The sequence below is a fragment of the Anthonomus grandis genome, chromosome 12 (assembly GCF_022605725.1).
Source record: "Anthonomus grandis grandis chromosome 12, icAntGran1.3, whole genome shotgun sequence".
In the NCBI taxonomy this organism is placed as follows: domain Eukaryota; kingdom Metazoa; phylum Arthropoda; class Insecta; order Coleoptera; family Curculionidae; genus Anthonomus; species Anthonomus grandis.
Window position 1 is genome coordinate 24140766 of NC_065557.1, and position 23095 is coordinate 24163860.

General features: G+C 32.9%; 2 protein-coding genes across 5 annotated transcripts in view; one reads left to right on the plus strand and one right to left on the minus strand.

Moving 5' to 3' along the window:
• The first annotated feature begins 314 nt into the window (after nt 1–314).
• The window catches only part of LOC126742661 (putative tricarboxylate transport protein, mitochondrial), a 51354-nt gene continuing 28573 nt past the window's right edge, over nt 315–23095 (plus strand). Inside the window, exon 1 of one of the 2 annotated variants that reach the window (XM_050449405.1) lies at nt 315–449. The gene's annotated coding sequence lies outside the window, so the exon portion shown is untranslated. Of the gene's footprint in view, nt 450–11188; nt 11357–23095 lie in introns of those variants that run through there. The other variant, XM_050449403.1, reaches the window with a different exon arrangement.
• The window catches only part of LOC126742663 (uncharacterized), a 222033-nt gene continuing 205073 nt past the window's right edge, over nt 6136–23095 (minus strand). The window contains exons 1-3 of one of the 3 annotated variants that reach the window (XR_007662636.1): nt 9093–10666; nt 8748–9025; nt 6136–6471 (exon numbers count right to left, since the gene is read on the minus strand). Coding sequence is in view for 1 of the 3 variants with exons in the window: in XM_050449412.1 (XP_050305369.1) it covers nt 6412–6471 (60 nt within the window). In the remaining 2 variants the exon portion in view is untranslated. Of the gene's footprint in view, nt 6472–8747; nt 10667–23095 lie in introns of those variants that run through there. The other 2 variants (XR_007662635.1, XM_050449412.1) reach the window with 2 other exon arrangements.

Below are 23095 nucleotides of genomic sequence, written 5' to 3' on the forward strand. Positions count from 1 at the left end.
TTAACACATAGTCAAACACTCCAAACACAAATATGACAACAAACAAAATCCCAATATTCCGAAATCTCCAAAGGGCAAAGGAAAATAAAGACCACTGCGACTGTACAACAACTGCTTATTTGCAAAATCTTAAAATCCATTCAACTTTCCTGCCCCCCCGATTTTAAATTTTAGGAATCGCAAAATTATTAACATGACAGCTGTCACTTTTTACAATGGTAAACTGGCCGATCAGAGAGGTCTTCGCAATTCGTAGTTCGCATTATATGAACTACGCTTTATGCGTCTATGTATGCAAGTTTGTCTCGGATGGGCTTAACATCGCTGACATTTGCACATTTTAGGTTAGGTTCGGGTTAGACAACATAAATAATATATACAGTTTCTCGCAATTTTATTCTTTACATTTAATGTTTTGTTAATTTAAACTTTATCTAAAAAAAAATCTGGTAAGTTTAGGTGTATTTGTTGTTTCATAGTATTAATTATAGGAAATAGGAAAATATCCACTGTCTTTCAAGGCTTGTCAAGTGATAAAAATTAAAAAACATTCAAGTATTACAACATATTTAACATATTACAAAATAATTCAAGACCTTCAGTAAGAAAACAAGTTTTTTGTGTTACATGAAACTAAGCAAATCGTTGCATAATCAACAGTCAAATAGGTGAAGCCTTGTTTATGTTTAAAAATCAATTTTCACCACTCATGTTTTACTTGGGTAACATTAGGTTAACCAAATACAATTTATAGCAAGAAAATATAGTTTTACAGATCAATTTATTTTTCTAATTTTGTATTGATACTTTGTCTCAAAGAAATTGTTCTGAAATCTTAAAGTTCTGGAATGTTAAAATAAGATCAGGGCAATGTGGTTGTGGTTCATTATTCAGAAAGAAGTTTTATAACATAAAAACCTTATAAATTTATTCTGGATTTTCACAAGCCTATTAAGAGTGTTAAGATTGTTTTTAGTATCCAGGGTTCCATATTATTAATGTAGCTTACTAAACACATATGAAACGAAGGTTTGTTAAATTGTTTTATAATTTTGAAAGTTTGCACATTTTCTTCTTATGAAACCTAAGATTCTATTACAATCATTCCAAATTTCATCTGAATACATAATAATCTTTTTGGTTTTTACCAAATTTTTTATGTAATAAAGAAAACATTGTGGGTTCTCCAGTTTGCAGATTGTGCAATCCAAGGCATTACATCCATTTATAATATAAGATATGCCAGTTGAAATTACCGGAGTAGGTAACATTGTCATGAGATCACAAAAACAATAGTATCTTGTTCATCTATTGAAATTTGAGCATCTTGCAGAATGGCATTTTTTAACTGATTAGTCTGTTTTAAGTGCATTTGTATCTGAAATTTGAGTTCTTCAAATTTCATTTGGTTCATTTTTATAAACATTCAACTTTGTTTCAAATAAGTCAAATTTTTTACATGAATTAACAATTGGGGTGAAAAAGTGTAAATTAAACTTTGTATTAAACATATTTCTAAATTTAAATTCAGATAGAGGATTATTTGTTGATTTTTTATATTTGTTATAATAAATGGAAATTTTTAGGTCTGGTGATAAATATTTATGTTCTGTTTATGTATGTCTTTAATAATGTGAAATATAACATGGTATTTTTTCAATAAATGTCTTCAGTTCATTGATTTTATTCTCAGGTGTCTTATTTGCAGGAGTATGATTTCCTCATTGATCCATTGGAGGCACCATGTTTTGGTTTCTTTTGCACACAAGTTAATACCCATGCACAGAAAAAATTTATCTTCCATATGCAGAGATTCGTACCCTCCATATTTTCTAAAATTTTAAGATTCTATTCATATGAAAAAATATATAGAGGGTCCAACTCAATGGAACCCATCCCATCGCAACACACAGTCACATGGGGAGCTTAATAGGGAGCTATGTGCTTAATTCTTTCTAATGCAACCCAAACCAATTCAACCGGGCCCAAAACACTAAAAAAAATCATATGGAAGAAATAAAAAATTCTTTATCCAAAGAACTTCAGTTCAGCAAACCAAACCGTCATCTGCAGCTCCCATGAACCAATGCTCATACGGATCTGGAGCTGATGTGGAGTCGCCTGCTTTTCATCAGGACTCGCGTAATCTTCTCGACGCGAACTATGCGAAAACAGCAATATCCAATGCTAAGGAACTTATTGGGACTGAAACACAGTCTAAAAATGATGTACCCTATGCCAATGTTGGTACTCATCGCAATCTTTTAGGGAAAAACAAACCCATAGTAGGATGTAACACTGATAAGCTTGTAGGACTGAAACCGCTAGCTAAGCTGGCATTTCTGCACATTTATAAATTACACCTAGACACTACTGCTAATGATATGATTAATTTTTTAAAACCAATTTTTCCTGAAGTGCAAGTGGATGAACAACTAAATGCAAAGTTTTCTAAATATTACTCATCATTTAAAGTTACAGTTAATAAGGACAGGCTCTCAGCCGCTATGAAACCTACTTTATGGCTTAATGGTGTTTGTTCTAATCGTTTTTATCATCCCAAGACTTTAAAACAAATGAAAAAATAACATATGGTTATCCTTTACATACTTATTCTATTTTTTCATTCTTTTGTTATACATTAGTGTTATACAATAATACTAATTCATTAGTTATTGAACTCTACACGGTTTATATTGTAGAACTATTTTTACCCATGGTGGTGCAGATATATGGGCTAAAAATGATGTGAACTGTGAAGTTAATGATATATGTAAATTTTGTTCAGAGAAAAATATTGAATTATGTGGAATTTCATACTGTTATGCTTTAAATAAAAATATATATATTTTTGTGTGTTATAGGCCACCAAATGGAGATTTCAATATTTTTATAACTAATTTACACTTATTGTTGGAAAAATACTGTAACCCTACGGATTTTACGAATTTAGGGGAGTGGATTTGGGGTAGTTGAAGTCATACCTGTCTGATCGCACCCAGAGGGTGGTTCCATCTGGATTTTCATCAGGGATAGCACACCTTAAATGTGGTGTACCTTAAGGGTCAGTGATAGGTCCTATTTTATTTTTATTATACGTTAATGACTTAAGCTTTCTATCACTGCATGGATGTGGTTCAGTTTGCTGATGATACTACAATTCTGTGGCATAACAAAAAGTAGTCAGATCTCTCATAGTAGAGGACCTTCACAAAATTAAAGAGTGGTGCATCTGCAATCAGCTTGTATTCAATGTTGATAAGACTTTTGTTCTGGGCTTTAAATGTAATGTAGAGGGTTTTTTGTTTGATAAGCAGAGCCCACTACATGGTGGGGATTATTGTCGATTTCTTGGCCTCTTCATTGATGAGAGTTTAAGGTTTGACAACCACGTTTTGGGCCTCGCTGCTAAACTTTCTTCTGGTTGTTTTGCATTCAGGGCTGCCAGGCATGAGTTGGGGGGGTTGTTTGCTCATTCAGTTTATTTCGCCTTAATAGACTCATATCCATTATGGGTTGCCATTTTGGGGTTTATGCTCCAAGTGACTCCTTAACATCATTTTTACTATTCAGAAAAAAACATTAACATATCTGTGTGGTGTTGGTCTGAGAGTATCTTGTAAACCTTTTTTGTAGCTGAAAGAATTTCAACAGTTTTCTCACTCTTTATATTGAAAACTGCATACTCATACATAAGTCCGTTAGTCCACCATCCTGCATCAGTCATAATACTCGTCAAGTAAACAAGTTATCTCTTCCAATCCCCACCTCCTCACTTATGAGAAACTCTCTTATATTTATTAGTTGTAAAATATTTAATCATGTGCCTTTTTCGATTAGGACTGTTACAGACCTTAAAAAGTTTAGGAGAGAACTAAAGAAATTAATCTTACCAAAAGCTTACTATAGCATTGAAGAGTATTTTAACGACTCATTTTAATGTTTAAAATTAATTATATAAATCTGTTGATCAGATTTTTTTTTATTATTTTTGTTTTATGTTGGTTCTTGCCTTTTTTTTCTTCTTTTTTGGTTTTTTCTTTGATTATATAAAATATGCTTCTATGTAGAATCAAAATCGATTCCGTATTCTGTTTTTATCCTGTATCCTGTATAACCAAATAAATACTAGTATTATAAATTCTAGGATTAGGAAGCTTTTAGCACAAGTTTGTAAACTTAGCAAATAAAGTATATTTTGACTTTGACTACTAGTGAAATAATTCTTACTGGCGATTTTCACATGCCTTCCCTGAGTTCTATAAACAATAAGTGTTTTTTTAATATATTGTCTACTTTTAATTTAAAAAATAAAGGTGAGCGCCCTGTGGGGATCTTTTGCGACCTAAGCAGGGCGTTTGGCTGTGTCAGCCATGATGCTTTGTTGTGCAAGAGGGAGTTATACGGCATAAGAGGTGTCGTCTTAAATTGCGCCTCCTTTTTAGCATTTCGGACACAATACATGGAAATAAGGAATAAATTAGGTTTATATTATTCAAACAATCTTCACACTGATTTGGGAGTACCTCAAGGTTCGGTGCTCCGGCCTGTGTTGTTTCTTATATTTGTAAATTCATTGCCTACAGATTTACTGTATAGTCACGTTACTATGTACGCGGATGACACATCAGCCCTTGTTCGGCAACAAAGTACAGAAAATATGCCCATTACTGCGGGAAAAGCATTTCACGAGCTAAATAACTGGTTTACTCTAAATGAACTTTTTCTTAATACCAAAAAAACAAATTATATGGTTTTTTGCACTCATCGGGGTCAATTAAATCTTGATCTTGACATGCATTTAAGCAATAATGGTAGTTTCTTGCAACATCAACAAACAATAAAGTTTCTTGGCTTAATACTAGATGGCACTCTTTCATGGGAGGCGCATTGCAATGATTTGGCATTAAAATTAGGTAGCCTTTGTTATGCCATAAGAAATATTAAGTCCTTAATGGATAAAAACCAGTTAATTTGTATATTATGCCATAATCCAGTCTAGGATTCTGTATGGGATCCAATTCTGGGGTTTTTCAACGTATGCGTGTCGTGTATTTATGGGTCAAAAACAAGTTATTAGATGTATGGCGGCAGTACCCCCTAAAACTTCGTGTAGATCGCTTTTTAATAACTTTGAGATTTTGACAGTTGCGTGTATGTCTATATTTCAAGTGTGTTTATTTGTTCTTAAAAATCTTAATTTATTTGTAACAAATGGTTTTTTTCATAATTATCAAACTAGACTAAGAAATTATTTATCTTTGTTGCTTACTAGATCAACTCTTTTAAAAAAATTATTATGAAAATATGTCCAAAACTATTTAATAAATTGCCAAATGACATAAAAAATTGCAATAGGTTGTCAACATTTAAAAAGAAATTGAAACCTTTTTTAGTTTTGAAGTGTTACTATGATATTAAGACCCAACTTTCGGAGTAATAACTAGCTGTAACGTATATATTTATTTCTGTTACTGTCTTATATGCTTAATAAATTTTTTGAGTAAGAGGCTTAGTGATATTTGAACTTAATTAGAGTAGAAGAATAGAGCAAAAACGCTTTGGTATATGTTTACACAACGGTTTTAATTTTTATTAATTTATTAATAAATTACTTAGGTTGAGGAGATTGAGTAATTAGCTGTAGAAGATTTCATATTCAAAAATGTTAAAAATCGGAGATATCTAAAGTTGACTAGAACCGTTTTCGCCCCCTCGGCTTATCGACAATTTGTGATTCGTTCAAATTTGTGTCTTGCTGCTGATTTCTTTTAGTCTCTATTTTGTACTCTGACTCGGATTCCGATGGCAGATACTCAGCTGCCCTGCCATTATCTTAAAATTCCAGACGCTCACTTTGAGAAGAGTCTGAACCTTCAAAAACATTTTTGATTTTTAAATCTGAATCAACAGTGTAACATTGTAAAGTTTTGCTTTTATATTCGGGGTGGACCAAACTGCTTGCTGCTGCCATCATTTAATAATCAAACCAAGCTCACTTGGTCCATTTTGGAAATAAACTTTTTATACTTTAGCTACATAATTAGTGCTTATCTCAATTTAATAAATTTTGTGGGATGGTTCACTCTGGTTTGCCTCAATTAATAGTTGTAGTCCTTTAAGAAAAAAAATACAGAACATTTATCAAAGTTTAATTATAATTGGTTTTTATTACAAAATTTCAAAATTAGGCTATATGTTTTTATGGAGGGTTTCACAATCCAGAATAGAATTTATTTGTAGAAAAATTGTCAGTGTAGCTAAGAAATAGGCAAAATTAAATGTAAAACATAAGTTTATATTATTGATGCAAATAATAAACAAAAGCGGACCGAGAAAACCTCTCTGAATAAAAACCTAAAAGTGCAACAAACGTTGATCTATTAAGTAGATAGGACTCATCTAAGGAGGTCACCACAGACTCCCACCCTGAAGTTTTAGTATTCTCCTTTGTACAGTTTTAATCTTCTCCTGAAAATGAAGCATCATTAGCAAGATACGTGTCTAGAATAAAATAAAGAGTTTGTTAATGTAAAACTGTTTTATGATTTGAATTAATACTTTGGTTAGTAAAGAAACAATTATGTACATTTCCAAAGGCAAACTTTTTAAGAAAAGAATCCACTAAATAGATTATTGTTAAGGGCAATTATAATGTAAATTCTTAGTATGCTGTCTTGTCAACCACCTGTTATGTAAAATTATACTTTTTTATTTTCTTTGCATTTATAAAACATTTGAAAGATAATGACTCCTAATTTAATTAACATTTTGACAATACTCAATACTCAAATATTTATTTCCATAGACTCATACAAATAAGTATCGGATAATGTCAAAAAATAAAACTATAAGACCTAAACATACAACTTTTAAAAGGCCTTAAGAAAAAACAATAAATACGAATTTTTAATTAAAATTCTTTTCAATGAAGGTTTGAAATTATTAACCTTCTCAATTTTTTTTATTTCGATGGGAAGATTGTTGTATAATTTAATTGGTAAAACTACTGGGTCGTTTGCCACTTTGGTTAATTTATGTTTTGGTAAATCCAAATTTAAGTTAACCCTGAGTTTATAGTGGATACAAAGGAAATTACAGTCTAGAAAGAGTGTTCTACAAGAAAATATATAAGGCTTAAATAAAATAGTTCTAATTATTTTTTTCTGGGCTGTAAGAACTTCACCAGTTCTAGAACAGTTACACACCCTAACACATTATGCCATATGACAAACATGACTGGACATAACCATAGTAATAAAGAACTATCAGGCCAATATCGATTTTATTACGCAACTGCCAAATTACATAAACATAAATTGATAATTTCTTTAAAACCATATCTACATGATAAGACCAACTAAGATGTTCATCGATTAATATGCCCAAGTACTTGACAACCTTATTTTGTTCTATGGTTTTGTTATGGATTTTAACAAGCAATCTTTTATTCAAATCGGTAAGACTAAAAAATATTCTTTCAGTTTTTGACTCATTAAGCACTAGGCTGTTCCTGCTACTGATACTTATCCTTCGGTCAAATATCCCGGTTGAACCTCTAGATAGTTCTTCTAAGTCACCATTCGACGTTGATATAACATCATCTGCAAACGCCGCTATAGGGTTGCCTGTAAATAACAGTGGCCCCAAAATGCTACCCTGTGGGACACCACTAACAACTGGTATTATTTTTAATTACTTATATTCCCGTGTAAAGAATCTTTGTTCATAAAAAGATGAAATATTATTAGGTAGTAAGGGCACTAAAATAAGCTGCATGAAGTGATCAGATAGATCACTGTGTACAACGTGAGCGCAAATGTCATCGTTATTAATAGAGGTAAATATATTGTCAATAGTAGATTTCAATTGATTCTCTATAATTCTTGTAAGCTTAATAATAGTTTTATGCAATCCAAAACTCGAGAAAACATTTAAAATTTTCAAGGATTGGCATGTATTCGTCATGCGTCAAAGATGCATGACGAATCTACATCAAAATGTACATTAAAGTCGCCATATATAATAGCCAAAGTGGAGGGCTTAATAACTTCATTTAATAATCCCTCCAAAATATTTACATAATTATCAATACTCTCAGAAGGTGATCGATATATACAACCAACCAATTTTTAAATTACACTAAATTAAACACTACAACGTAAATTCAATAGTTTTTTCAACACAATCTAAGGAAACTTCACATTCATTAAAACTGACATCCTTGCGAATATAAATTGCAACGCCCCCACCTCTCATATTAAAGCGTGAAAAGTAAGAGGCTAAAAAATAACCTTCAATACAAAGTAAATTTATATCTACATTAAAAGTTTGAGATTTTTTTGAAATACACCAGGCTTCTGAAATACAAACTGCATGAGGAAGATTTACTGAATATAGGACATTTTCAAGCTCTAGTACTTTATTTCTTAAACTTCGAATGTTAATATGACAAACTAATAGGCGATTTTTCTCGCTATTATTTTTATCAATAGGAATTTACGTATTTCTTTGGTGCGAGACTTCCCTGGAAAAATGTGCCTCTTCATTTCGAGCAGAATTAATCTTTGGAGAACGATATCTATTAATACAAGCTGCAGCAGGCCAAATTGATGGCTGGTAAACCTGCTTAACATGGTGTAATGAGAATGATGCGATAAAAGATATTTCCCTCTCCCCTCTTTTTCAGTTCTTTAAATTTAAAAGCTATCTCAGGTGCTGTAACTTTATTATTTTATTTTACTAACTTTTTTTGGTTTGCTAGTCCCTCTGCAGATGTACTTGAATGAAGCCGATATCCGTATGAGTGACTGCATTTTCAATGGCGGTACTTAGGATAGCGTGAGTTTTGGTTGCTTGGGATTACCGCTGGGTTCGCTGGAAGTAGTACTGGCAGGAATGACACTCAATGGCGTTGGCATAGGACGAGGACGTAGGTTTCGCCTTGATGATCTTACCATCTCCCATTCATTCTGTCAGATGTCGCCTTTTGTTTTGCTGTCGAATTCATTTGATGCGAAGTAAACTGTGGAGTGTCAATACTGATCTGAGTTAAAAGTTAATGGCTTTGACATTGTATTATCGGAAAATACCTTTTCTCGCACAGAAAAACCTTCAACCAGTCTTTCTTTTAATTCACTAAGTACCTCACTACTAGCAAAAGTTGATGGTAATTTTTGAAAAACAATGAAGTCAATTATTTTATCTTTTTTTTACTTTTTTAATTCCGGTGATAATTTTTAACTCACTTCTATTTAAGGAAATGCTAGACAGGAACCTGCCATTTTTAAGTTTTGTTCTATCGTATGATCAGCGTCTTAAATGAAGAGTAGTGCCTGGAAAAAAAAGTATCCGGTAGGTTTTTTGTGTACCGTGTCATTCAGATCTCATTTAGCTGGTAAGATTATAATAGGCTTAAGTAAACCATAGTTTGGATAAATTAGTAACCCTGAGGAGATGCAGCTCGCCCCAGTTGAATTTAACACAAAATCTATAGTTGTTATGTCCCGACGAATGCAGTAAATGGAAATTTTTATGTTACAACAATGCCAAAAGAAGTCATCTTGTTTGACCTCCCAAGTCCACTAGTTATGTAATACCTCTCTGTGCCTACTTTACGGACACAAGAAAGACAATGAAAAACACATAGATGCGAATGGAGTTAAGACGGTTAATATATGGAACAAAAAGTGCTACCACTGCAAAAGTAAGAACAACATCAGAACAGCTAAGAATTAAGAGAGTATAATAGACAAAAAAGTATCGAAGGTTTGATAGTATTCGAAATTAACTCATATTATGATGCACAGAAAAATGATCTATCCCTTGATGAACAATCTAAGAATAACCAATTCATATACACCCCTACACAGTGAAACGATCCCTTCGAAAAAAAGCAATAATATGAAAGAAAATTCCATACCAATTTCACAAACTCAACTACTCTTTCTAAACTTTACTAGAAACAAGAGGTTAATCAGCATGCTTTAGAAAATCGACCAAAGAAAAGACCCACAGTGAGCAAAGGCTAGAATAAAGAGGAACACAAAAAAGGTCTTTAAACCTTTGGCTGGAAAAACACTCCCTGCTGCCATTTTGTTGAGCACAAGCCCTTTTTTACAAGCTCAGAAAAAAAGGGAAATTATTTATATGTGTATGTTTAATGTGACAATTAAAAGCCCTATTAATTGTCACTTCTTAACTTCAGACTATCACCTTGAATGACCCATATTTCATATTAAGCCACTTTAATCGGAAATTAATCATATTTTTAATGCCTTACTTTTAACTCTGTGTTTTCCAAAATTCTCTAAACTTTCTCACTTAAGGTATTTACTTTCATTTTATCCCCATATAGCACCAAACAGATAATAACTAACCGCCTCTTACTACATTAGTATTTATTCAAATCCTGATTCATTAAATCTACAGTCAAAGGTAATAAAGATACCTTTTGCATATCACTTGCTTCAATAAACTAAATATTTACAAATTTTGCAAAAGTAAAGAATCTATGATGAATCTAGGGGGTGAACCAAAACCTTTGGAAAACCTGAGAGATCATAGCTCATCAATTAGATTCTACAACTTTCTTAAGAACCTTTTAACTTTATTATAATCGCATATAATGAATTAAACACACCTAGAAAGTATTTTTTAAAGTAAATGTTTTGGTTTATGGCAATAAAAATATTCCCACTCTTTATGATACCTTGCAATTTTTTTTCTTTAAATTTGTCATTTTATTTTTTTTAAATACATTCATTAAGAATAATATTTTAATTTACAAAAAATGAAGATAAAAACTCCTTTCTAAAATTTATTTGGATCTAATTTTTGGATATTTTTGAAGTTATAGTTTAAAAGTGTTCGGAACTGAACGTTTTGATCATAAAGGTGATTTTTGTTCTTGTAAAACAGAAAATTAATTTAAATCTATAAGTATGCTACTATAATGCACTTCGTAGCTATATACAAAAATATCATTATTAATAAAAGGTGTTAGCTATCATCACACATAAACAATCTGTAATTCACATACTGATAAGACGGGTTTCTATATTATACCAGGACTCACATAATGTATAACTACTTATATTATCATAAGTTCTAATAATTATTGTTGTACTTTGCTTTGGCCTGATTAAGATTACGTTAGCCGCTAAATTATTTCGAATCCGTAAACATATTATGCGTACTTGTTAAGAAAGTGGTATTGAGGGTATGGCAAGGTTATTTATTAGGTTACTTTTACGTTCGTCTTTCAAATTTTAAAAGTTTTTGTTATTAAGGACGTTCGAATACGATCTTAGTAAAGTGAGTGTCAGGAATATTAGTCCATCGTATATCATTTTAGGTAGGAGCTTTTATTTATTCCTTTTATTTACTCGAAATAATATCATTATCTTAGTTTAATACTTTAATGATGTCCTTGATTTATTAATTTTATGCAAAATATTCAATATGAGAGATTGTTACGTATGAATATGGCGTTGGAATGTGTGGTTGAGTTGTGGAACTATATTATTATGTTTATGTATTTTAGTTATTTCTATTATATAACAATAAAATCTGAAAAAATTCTGTTACTGATACTGTGTGATACTGTTATAAATTACATAAAACTTAATTTTTTTTATTAAACTCCTTGCTATAACTAGAAAATCACAACTTAGCAATAAATATTTTATTAAAAAACTTTACGCTAGGTAATTTAACATTTAATATTAACAAATTTGATATTTATTTTTGAATATTACAACATTATATCTTTATTTGTCATAAAATATAGTTATAGTACATTGCAAATAGCAGAACGATGTAGCCAGCATTAAAACACATTACCTACTTTAACTTGCATTATGTTAATAATGTATGGTCAATAACAATAAGCAGTAAAATTAACAACTATTACATTTATTTACGTATATGGCATTGTTAGGAATATTTTTCATTTATAGTTCATAATTTGACTGGTCAGTGAAGGCCCCTGGCTACATTATTGAAGTCCCCTATTATTGAACTTTTATAAGCTGGCCTACTTTCATAAGTGTAGTTATTGTTAGGTATCTATTTTTCTATGTGGTTAGGACAAGACATGATTCATTTACGAGAGACAGAGTGTTAAATGAAAAAATTGGTTTTTCGTGAATATCTTTCTATCTCTTTCAATTTTTTTGTATCTTGTCCTTTTATTCTTTATTTTCGATAAAAAAGTTAAATGCACTTAATTTCATATCTCTAGACCACACAAAAAACATGAAAAGTGTTTCTTTAGAAATAATTTTAAAAATTTTTATTATTAATTATAACTGTTGGGAGGTAATCAAGACTTCGTAGTGGACTGTAAACACTTATTTATTCAAGTAAAATGGCCCGATAACACAGGAGCGAGATCTCAACATCCGCCATACTCTTTGCCGAAGACAAGACTCGTTTGCGACGTTGTTGCGCTTAACAAAATAAACTTGAACGCTCTAACATGCCGCCCGCCTTGAAAGAACCAAGTACTTTCAACGTTAGAATGAAATAAATATTAAAATATCTTAATTGTGTAAAAAATTCTTAATCGCTACTTATTGTCTAATTAATACATGCATTTTATTTTATTTTTTCTAGCCTTATAAACTAATACACATTAATCATTCCAACGGTAGTACACATATTCGATTTACAGCTCGCGTTATAACACCAGTACGCACTTTAATGTCAACTACTCGGATAATACCTTTCTTTGCAATTTTACCACTCTACCCAGCTTAAAGGAGGCAAATTATCGTCTTTAATTAGAACAAGAGTCCCCACCTTTAACAAAATTTTTGAATTCTGCTTCTACTTTACTCTAGTTTGAAGTTCGGACAAATATTCTTTCTGCCACCTATCCCAAAAGTGCTGCATCATGTACTGCAGGTGCTGCCGTTTTGAAAACCTGTTTTCTGGAACATGGCGAACGTCCGGTTCAGAAAGGCTCGTGATTGGTTTTCCAATTAGAAAATGTGCCGGCGTCAATGAACTTAGGTCGTCTGGATCTTGTGTAAGTGGACATAATGGTCGAGAATTTAATATTCATTCAATCTGGGTCAAAATACTACAAAATTGCTCAAAAGTGAGACGTGTCTCACCAATAACCCTTTTTATATGGTGCTTAGCACTTTTAATTCCAGCTTCCCATATTCCACCGAAACTGGGAGAGCGAGCCGTCCTATCATTTGATTTAGCCTTGAGATTGAAAATAAAACGCAAAATATATGCTGTTACATTCAGTATGTTTTGAAATTGAAGAATATTTAGTAATTATATTATCAATTTCACTACTTGAGTTTAATACAATACAAGAGACACTTCGTGTTTCGGGAATCTCTGATACATCTGGTAATGGAAAATTTAAATTCCACTCTGACCTAGGTTGCAAGAGCCAATAAGGACCATGCCACCAAAATTTACAATTATCCAAAAGTTCCACCGAACTTCCCCGTGATAGCAGATCAACTGCATTTTCACTTGAACTTACGTGGTTCCAGTCCTGATAAGCAGTTACAGTTCTAATTTCACTTATACGATTCGCAACAAAGGTTTTAAATTTATTTGATTCATTTCTTATCCAAAAAAAAGTTATTGATGAATCAATCTAATAACAGCAATGAGTGACTTTAATTTCCAAAGATTCTCTTAATTTTTGAACCAAATTGGCAAGCAATAAGGTGCCACACAACTCTAACCTTGATAAACTAATTTGCTTCAAAGGAGCAACCCTGGATTTTGCACATAGTAACGTGGACACATAAACTCCTGTTGAAGTTAAACATCTAAGGTATACGTATGCTCCATATGCTTTGATAGATGCATCAGAGAACCCATGTAACTCGATTTCAATATACTCTGAAATGACTGCACATCTTGGTATCTTAAAATTGACTATTAAAGGGAACTCTTCATAAAACCTTAACCAATCATTTTTTATTTCACTAGTAATTTCATCATCTCAACCAATTTTAAGTTTCCAGAGATCTTGCATTATTAATTTGGCAATAATTATTACAGGACCCAAAAGACCTAAAGGATCAAATATTTCACAAACAATTGACAAAATTTCCCTTTTTGATACTTTATTTTTAAAATTATTTGGTCTTATATTAAATTTATAGCATACGTAATCATTTCTAGCATCCCAGAAAACCCCTAATGTCTTATTTGCTTCATTTTCCCCTATATTCAAAATATTTGCATCCAAACACTCATTGGTTTTAAATTCTAACAGGCTTTCCTTACAGTTACACAAAAATTTACGAAGTTCAAAACCGTATTTTTTTAATAAATCGACAAGATTAGCTTGAGCAACTAATAATTCCTGTTTTGACTCAAAGCCTGTAAGAACGTCGTCCATAAAAAAGTCTCTTTTAATTATCTTAGATGCAAGAGGAAAATTGATTTTATTTTCTTCTGAGATCTCCATTAAACATTTTACTGGCGCAGATGCAGTCCCATACGTAACCGTCTTCAGTTTGAAAACCTTTCTTTCATCAGAATTGACCCATATCTGGCGGTACATTTTAGAAATGTCACCCATCATAACAATTGTATGAGTTCTAAAACGACACAAAATTGAGAAAACATCCTGCTGTAAGGTCGGTCCTACAAACTGAACATCGTTAAGAGACAGTCCCGATGTTGTCTTTGTCGAGGCATCAAATACTACTGTACATTTTGTAGTTATACTATCATTTTTAAATATAGCATGATGTGGAATATAATAACCATTTTTTGAGTCCTCAGTAACTTCTGACATATGACCTAACTCAATATATTCCATCATGAACTTGACATATTCAGCTTTTAATTCTGGGTTCTTTAAAAACCTCTTTTCTTAAAGATAAAATCTTCTTAAAGCCATTTCTCTAGATTCCCCCAATTCATATACATTTTTTTAAAGGGAATACTAACAACAAACTTTCCACTTTCATCGCGGGTAGTTGAATTTTTTAAATAATCCGGACAATATTTTTCAGAATCAGTAAAATTATTTTTCAGTTTTTTAACTTCTTCTATCTTCCAGAATCTAACTAATTGTTTATCTAAAGAATCTTCTAAATTAATGCTTAAACAATTAACTGACACTGAAGACGAACTGGCATTTAAATTTCCCGCTATAATATACCCAAACTCAGTATCTTGTAGTATTGGCAAATTTGTTTCGATACGGATCTGTCTACTAATAATTTTCCAAAAAATATCGGAGCCCAATAAACCGTCTATTTGCCCTGATATATTAAAATTCGGATCTGCCAATACAATATTTTCAGGTATTTTCAATTGATTTTTATTAAAAGATATTTGCGGTAACTTATCAGTTATCTGGGAAATAGTTAAACAACTTATATCAGCATTAAATGAATTAAAACACGATTTAATATTAACATTTACTTCACTCTTTATATTGGTTAACAACCTACCCCTTTAACTGCATGATTTATCTTGAATTGCGGCAAGTTTAATTTAGCACATATATTTTCAGTAATAAAATTGCTTTGCGATCCGCTATCTAGCAAAGCACGAACCACCACCGATTTATCTTTATTTATTAAACGAATTAATGCAGTCGACAACAATATCTGCGAACACTCTTCTAAAGCCCCGTCCAGACCGAATTTCCAACGCTAGCCAACGGCACATGTGAAGTAGCTTGGGACGCGTTGGTTTTGGTGTGTACGGCGGCGGCCAATCGAAACCAACGCTTCCCAATGGCAAAGTTGGCGTTGGCTTGCGTTCGGTAGTCGAGCGGTAACATTAAAGAGATGCCCGTTTGTATCGAATTTGGTGTGGACGAGATTTGGATTATTTTCAAATTTCAGTCGTTCGAAAATATTTGTTCTGTGCGTGCGTATTCTGTGCATACTGCATATTTTTGATATGGAGTGGACCGAAGATTTGTGTTTAAAATTAATAGAAATTTATAGGGATAACCCTATTTTATGGGACCATACAAATTTACAATTTAAATTGTCAAAAAAGAAAATAGACATTTGGCAAAACATAGCTAGTCAATTTAACTGCAGCATCTCAGAAGTTAAAAAAAAAATTAAAAGTTTAATGACTTCTTAACGCCGAGAAGTTCGCTGTGGAAATACGACGTTTTCTGGAATGGGGACAGAAGATTTATACCGTTCAAAATGGTTTGCATTCCAAGCTATGCAGTTTTTAAATAGCAAGTTTCGTCCAAGAAAAACTAAAAACTTTGAAATTGTAATCATTTTCATAATCGTTTTGCCAAGGTAAAGCACCGTTGGACGTAAAATATTCGGCAAACTCAGCTCGTATTTGTTCAGCACTTGTAGCCGATTTTTGAGCTACTTTTGGAATGGTGGTTAATCCAGTTTTACCATCGGATTGTTTTCGCCATAATCCTTCTATTATTTGTCTATTTATCTCGCTATCAAAACTTCCATTTGGACTATACACATGTTTCGAAGATTGATTTTTTCTCAAATAATTGTGCAAGTAAATGCATGTCATAACAATATTTTCTGCTTTATGTGGTTCTAACAACATTGGCTTCCTTAAAACTCGAAACACCGCAGATAATATACCGAATACGTTTTCAACAATTCTTCTCGCTCGAGGAAGTCTGTAATTAAAAACTCGTTTGGAAGATCCATTTTGATGAGAGCCTGGGTAGGGTTTTAACATATTATCTTTTAAAGGGAAGGCTTCATCAGCAACGAAAATATATGGGATATGGTTGTGTCTTCCTGGTAAAACATCTGGATTTGGCAAATTAAGAGAATTTTCTTCAAGTTTTTTAAACAAAGTTGCATTTCTGAAAACACCTCCGTCAGAAATTCTTCCCTGACATCCAATATCGGCATATAGAAAGTTGTAATCAGCATCGACAAATGCAAAAAGGACAATGCTAAATGTTGATTTATAATTAAAATAATTCCACTGCAAATTGGTGCTTGTATTTGTTTATGCTTGCCATCCATGGCACCGAGGCAATGAGGAAAATTTCAATTTTCTTCATATTGGCGAGCTACTTTAAGCCAATCCTCGGATGTTTCGGGTAGCTGGAAAGAACGTTTTGATTTATTAAGGAAATAATAAAAGTAGCTAATAAAAAATAAAATAGAAAAAGAAAAAAGGTACAAAAATAAAAGTTTATTACTGCTGAATATTGTTATGTACGATGACAAACTATGCGGTTCCGGGTTCCGACTAACAAGCAGATCAGTTTAAAAATATGAGTAATAGCCGAGATTAATACAAACCAATTGCAATTACACAAAAAATGTTTTGAAATCATAAACATAGGACCAATTATTAGACTACGTAATTATTTCTCAATTATTTGTTTACCAATTTGAGACCAATTTGGCCGGAAACACTGAATCAGAAGACACATCATCAAACATACAGCAAGAAAGCAGTGAACTTGTACTGGAAGACGGAGAAAATATTGAAGAGACACAAGTTCAATCAAATAATAAAATAAGTAAATGTAAATCACTCACAAATATGAAACCAAAAAATGTGAGAAGCGAGGATCCTCGAATAGGCGAGACCTTCAACATCTTGAAAAATATTGAAGCAAAGAAAGCCAGGAGGACAGAGAAAACGGAATCTACTCTATATGGGGAGTATGTCGCAAGCCAGCTTGAAAAGTTTGATCCACATACACGAGCTGTGGTTAAGCACAAATTTGCCACCATTCTTTTCGAAGCAGAAATGGGAACATATCGACATCTGCATTCTGCATCTATGCATCCAAACCCCAGCCCACAATGGAGTTACCCTGAAAGTAACAGTTCGGCGTTAACATCGACTCCATTGCCATCACCCAATGTTGCCAAGTTGCCTGGGATGCAACATCAGCAACCTATACTGATCTACACCAGCATTTTTATCAGCGCTCGGTTCTGCTCCAGGACTTGTCGCACTCAGTATGGCACAACCCTCGACATCCACTAATGAGCCATCACCTGGATAATATGAACAACTATATTAAGTGCCGCAAATAAAATAATACCTACTTAAGTACCTAATGTTTTTATAGGCTAAATTTTATAAGCAAAACCAAATAAAAATTTACCTTGATATATTCTTGTGATTCAACTAAGGCCAAGCAAACTTCTGGAATAATGGACGAGATTAATTGCTTCGATACTTTAAATGTGTACGCCAGACTAGTAAAGGAATTTCCAGTTGCTAGATAGTGCAGGGTAATGGTCAATCTTTCTTTAGCTGGAATAGCTTTTCGGTAATTGGTATTCTTTTTCTCAATTTTTGGAGCCACTAAATTAAGCAGTTCATCAAATATTTCTGGGGACATTCGGCAGAAGTTCCTAAAATGACCAGAGTCTTCATTCCAAAGCTCATCCAATAAATTACTCGCGTTGTAGGAACTTCTGTTTTTATACGGTGTTGTCATCCACCAGCGTCTGCGCCTTCGCTTCTTATTTTTTTTGTTTAGTAAATTATGATTTAAGAAATCCTGCACTTGCACACATTAAATCATCATCACTTTCGCTCGATGACATCTTTAGCTCGATGAAAAATTGAAAAACCACCACACAATCAAAAAAAAATTAAAACAACCGAACCGCTACCAACTGTCTTCAATACAACACTAAAAATTCGGTGTGGACGATGTTCTCAAATCCTTACCAACGCCATAGGCTAACGAGAGAATAGACGCGTAATCTTACCAAGGGACGTTGCGCACGCCGCACTTGGCTGCGTCGGCCGGCCTTATTAAATTGGAAATTTTTAAAATCGCGCCGGTTTGTTTCGACGGAGCGATGAAGCGGGTTGCCGGATTGTGCTAAATTTAACAAAATTAAACTACTGCTATAGATGAATGATTAGAAATTCGCCCAGTAAGATATTTTTATCTGTATTAGCGCGTATTTTTTTGTAAGTAGATTATTTGATTAGTTTTATTTTTTATTTACGTTTATAGTGGAAATCATATAGTTTAGGTATTAAGGTTTTTAAGATATTTAGATACTAAATTTTATCAAATAAAGTCTAAATTGTTAAGGCGAATTCATGTTTTACAGAAAATTATTTTATTGCGTAGTATTGCGCCTTCTAAAAAATGGTTAATAAAAAATTATCAAATTCCTACAAATATCTCACAGTTTCAAAAAATGTTTAGAAAGAAGAAAGATGGAATGAGGAAGTTGCATCAATTTTTTTATTTTTAATTTTGATAGGGAATGAAAAATAAATAAACACGTGTTTTTTCTTTTTTTCATAGTTCCAAAATTGACAGAGTTACAGCGGTTTGAAATGTGCCTGTGACGTCATAAGACGATAGTTTGTCGTCACTCCATGCTTTGTATATCTATATATACAAAACTAAAAACTCGAATATCTTTTAAAATAATCGGATTTAAGCAAAATAAAAAAATACGTATTGATTATTTTACTTTGTTCTTCGGTTTTTAATACTAAAAAACCGATTTTGTTTTTCATGCAACTTTCTCATTGCACACTTATTCAAATATATGTACCGGGTGGCCAACTAAGAATGGACGTCGGCGAGAACTTAGGCCCTAATAGTCGTATCGCCTTGAAAAAAAAAATTTTGTAATAAAAGTGGCCAAAAAAAAATGCTGGAAATTATTTTGAAGTTCATTGGTCAACCGCAAGAGGACGCCACAGCTTCTTTAAATCTTAAAATTGCATTTTTGCCAAAAAACCTCCAATAATGGACACCTCGAAATATTATATTATTATTCTAGGAAGATTTCCTCACAAAAAAGTTTCTACAAAAATTTCTGTCAGTTGTCAAATAAAGTGGTGGGGGGCGTTTTTAGCTTCAATAAAGAAAACAGCTGAAAATCAGCTATGACTGGACCGATTTTTTTTAAACATATTTTTGTTTTAAGTCTATTGTTGCCTTATTTTTAACCAAAAGAAAATCAATTTACTTCTCCTAAAATCCGCTAGAGGGCGATGACTTGTGACTAACCCTTTCTGACGGATTTTTTCAAAAAACTCAAATGCAACTATACATATTTTTTTACGTCATTAAAAGCGGGGAAGAAAACCAAAGAAAGTGGTGAAAACGACACTTCGATATCACTTATTAAACTAAACTTATTAACAAAATAGTGTCCATTCGAAAATAAAAGTGATAAAAATGGCCATAAATTACTATTTGCTTAGACAAGCTGAATAAACTCGTACTAACTAAGTATTTAAAAAAAAACAAACTCAGTAGTGTTTTAGAAAATCCGAGATATAGAATTAATCGTTATACGTTTATTTATACAGGGTGTTAGCAAAAATAAAGTTGGCCAAATTGGCCTATTTTGGGAAAACTGTGCATACAGTTTATAGTTGTTCTATAGGAAAGTTTTGAAAATTTGGCACCATACCATACCATAGAAAAGTTAATTAAAGATACAACAATAAAATAATTTGACACTTGTAACAATTTTGATGATACCGGATGTAGATGAAAACTTGCTTATTTTAAATAGAACACTCTATAATATGTTATTTGATATTTAAATTCTACATACAATTTTAATAAATCTTAGGTGGTATAATAAATAATATGTTATACACATAATTTATTTAGTGCCTCCCCAAATGTTCAAAATGCATTCCATCATTTTCTATGCACTGAATCATCTTTTGTTCGGTAGACAGAACTGCAGTCTCTACCTCAGCAAATGAGAGAGTCTGCATGCAATCCCTAATCCGGCCAATCATATTTTGTAGCGTCGTAGGTCTTGTTGCAAAAACAATTTCTTTAACTCGACCCCATAAATAAAAATGCAGGCACGTTAGGTCTGGTGATCTAGCCGGCCATGGAAAGGTACCGCCCCGTCCTATCCATCTACCAGGGTAGGTAGCATCTAAAAACTCCCGAACATTTCGGGCGAAATGTGCTGGACAGCCATCGTGCTGGAACATCATTCGTTGGCGAATTTCAAGTGGCACATCCTCTAATAAAATTGGCAATTCCTCCCTTAAAAACTGCAAATAATTTGCACCATTTAGTGCGTTGTTAAAAAAAAATGGGCCGATAATTCGACCTCCTAATATTCCTGCCCAACAATTTAAAGACCAACGGCCTTGATGCTGGACTTCTCGCATCCAGTGCGGATTCGTTGGTGACCAGTAATGAATATTGTGGAGATTCACGCCTCCATTGCTGTGAAATGTAGCCTCATCTGTCCACAATATGTTTGAAAGCACCTGAGGATCCTCTGCAATCATACCCAAAAGCCAGTGACAATGGTCTAGCCTTCGGTCAAAATCTTGTGCACTTAATTCTTGATGCAGGACTAAATGATATGGATAGATGAAACGATAGGATGAAACTGGATGACTAATGATAGGATGAAACTTGGAACAAGATGATGACTGCTGATTCAACAGAATAGACCAATCTGGTGCTTTTCGTGTAAAATTTAGTTAATTTTACATTTAAAGCATCATCATCAAAAAATGAACTCTCATTGGGAAAATTAAGTATCATCGCGTATAGTGAAGATTAATATCCAAAAGATCGCTTACCTGTACTCCTTAAGAATATTCTGAACAGTAGTTCGACTTACTCCCAGGTCGTGCGCTATTGTTCTAGTACTTAAGTGAGGATTAAACTCGACGTAGGCTAAAACATTTATTATGTTGTCTTCGGTGCGTCCCCTGCGTTGTCTCCGAAACACGGGCAGCCGAACGTTTCCAGTCGTTCGCAAACGATGTGTGATTCGAAGAAAAAATTTTGCAGTAGGATGGCGTCTATCAGGATACTGATGCGCATACACCCTTGTAGCAACTGTGGCATTTCTCATACATTCAAAATAAGTACCTATTATGTCAAACGCCTCTTCGTTTGTGTAAAGCATTGTTAAACAAAGCAATACGAAAAACAGAGATAAAAAGTTAAGGAACAAAAAACTTGAACAAAACACAAAAAACCGAAACAAAACAGGAAAAACTGGAACAATACGAGCAACTGGCACAACACGAAAAACTGAAACAACACGGAAAACTGGAAAAACAAAGTTCACAATACGGCGAACTAACAAGAAAACTATTGGATGTTATTAGCGAGACTTAAAAACGCTTTAACAATCCCAAGAAGAGACGCTAAAATGACATTTAACTGAAATATTTACATATTTTGCTTCCATGGTTACCTGTCACTTTTGTTTCCATAGCCTACTAACTCAACTTTCCTATGCACAGTTTTCCCAAAATAGGCCCATTTGGTCAACTTGGTTTAGTTAACACCCTGTATAAATAAACGTATAACGATCAATCCTGTATGTCGGATTTTCTAAAAGAGTACTATGAGTTTGTTTGTTTAAAAAAATACTTATATAAAAGGAGTTTATTCAGTTTGTCTAAGCAAATAGGAGTTTATCGCCATTTTCGTCATTTTTATTTTCAAAGGGACACTTTTTTTTATAACTTTTGTTTAAGAAATGATATCGAAGTGCCGTTTTCACCAGTTTCTTTAGTTTTCTTTCCCGCTTTTAATGACGTAAAAAAATACATATAGTTGCATTTGAGGTTTTTGAAATAATCCGTCAGAAAGGGTTAGTCACAAGTCAACGTCCTCTAGCGGATTTTAGGAAAAGTAATTTGAATTTTTTTTTTGGTTGAAAAAATAAGGCAACAATAGACTTAAAAAAAATATGCTTAAAAAAAAATCGGTCCAGTCATAGCTGATTTTCAGCTGTTTTCTTTATTCAAGCTATATATAATATTTTGAGGTGTACGTTATTAAAAGTTTTTTGGCAAAAATGCAATTTTAAGATTTAAAGAAGCTGTGGCGCACTCTAGCGGTTTCTTCTGTTGTACTGAACAACCCCCAGAAGTTTGATCCCATAGTTCTGAAAGACCCTGTATAGATAAAATATGCTGATGTAGCCAACCACGTTGTGGAGATTCAGCGGTTCTCACGATGATCACTTTTTCAATAGCGTTGTTAATCATTGGAAAAGTCTATGGTGGAAGAGTCAGCGGCTCTCACGGATATAACTCCAGCGTCGATGAAAACCTCACTCAACGAAGCCAAGTCCACGCAGCTTAAATGAATCGTTCCTAGATTCCGGCAGCACCACACGGTGAACGA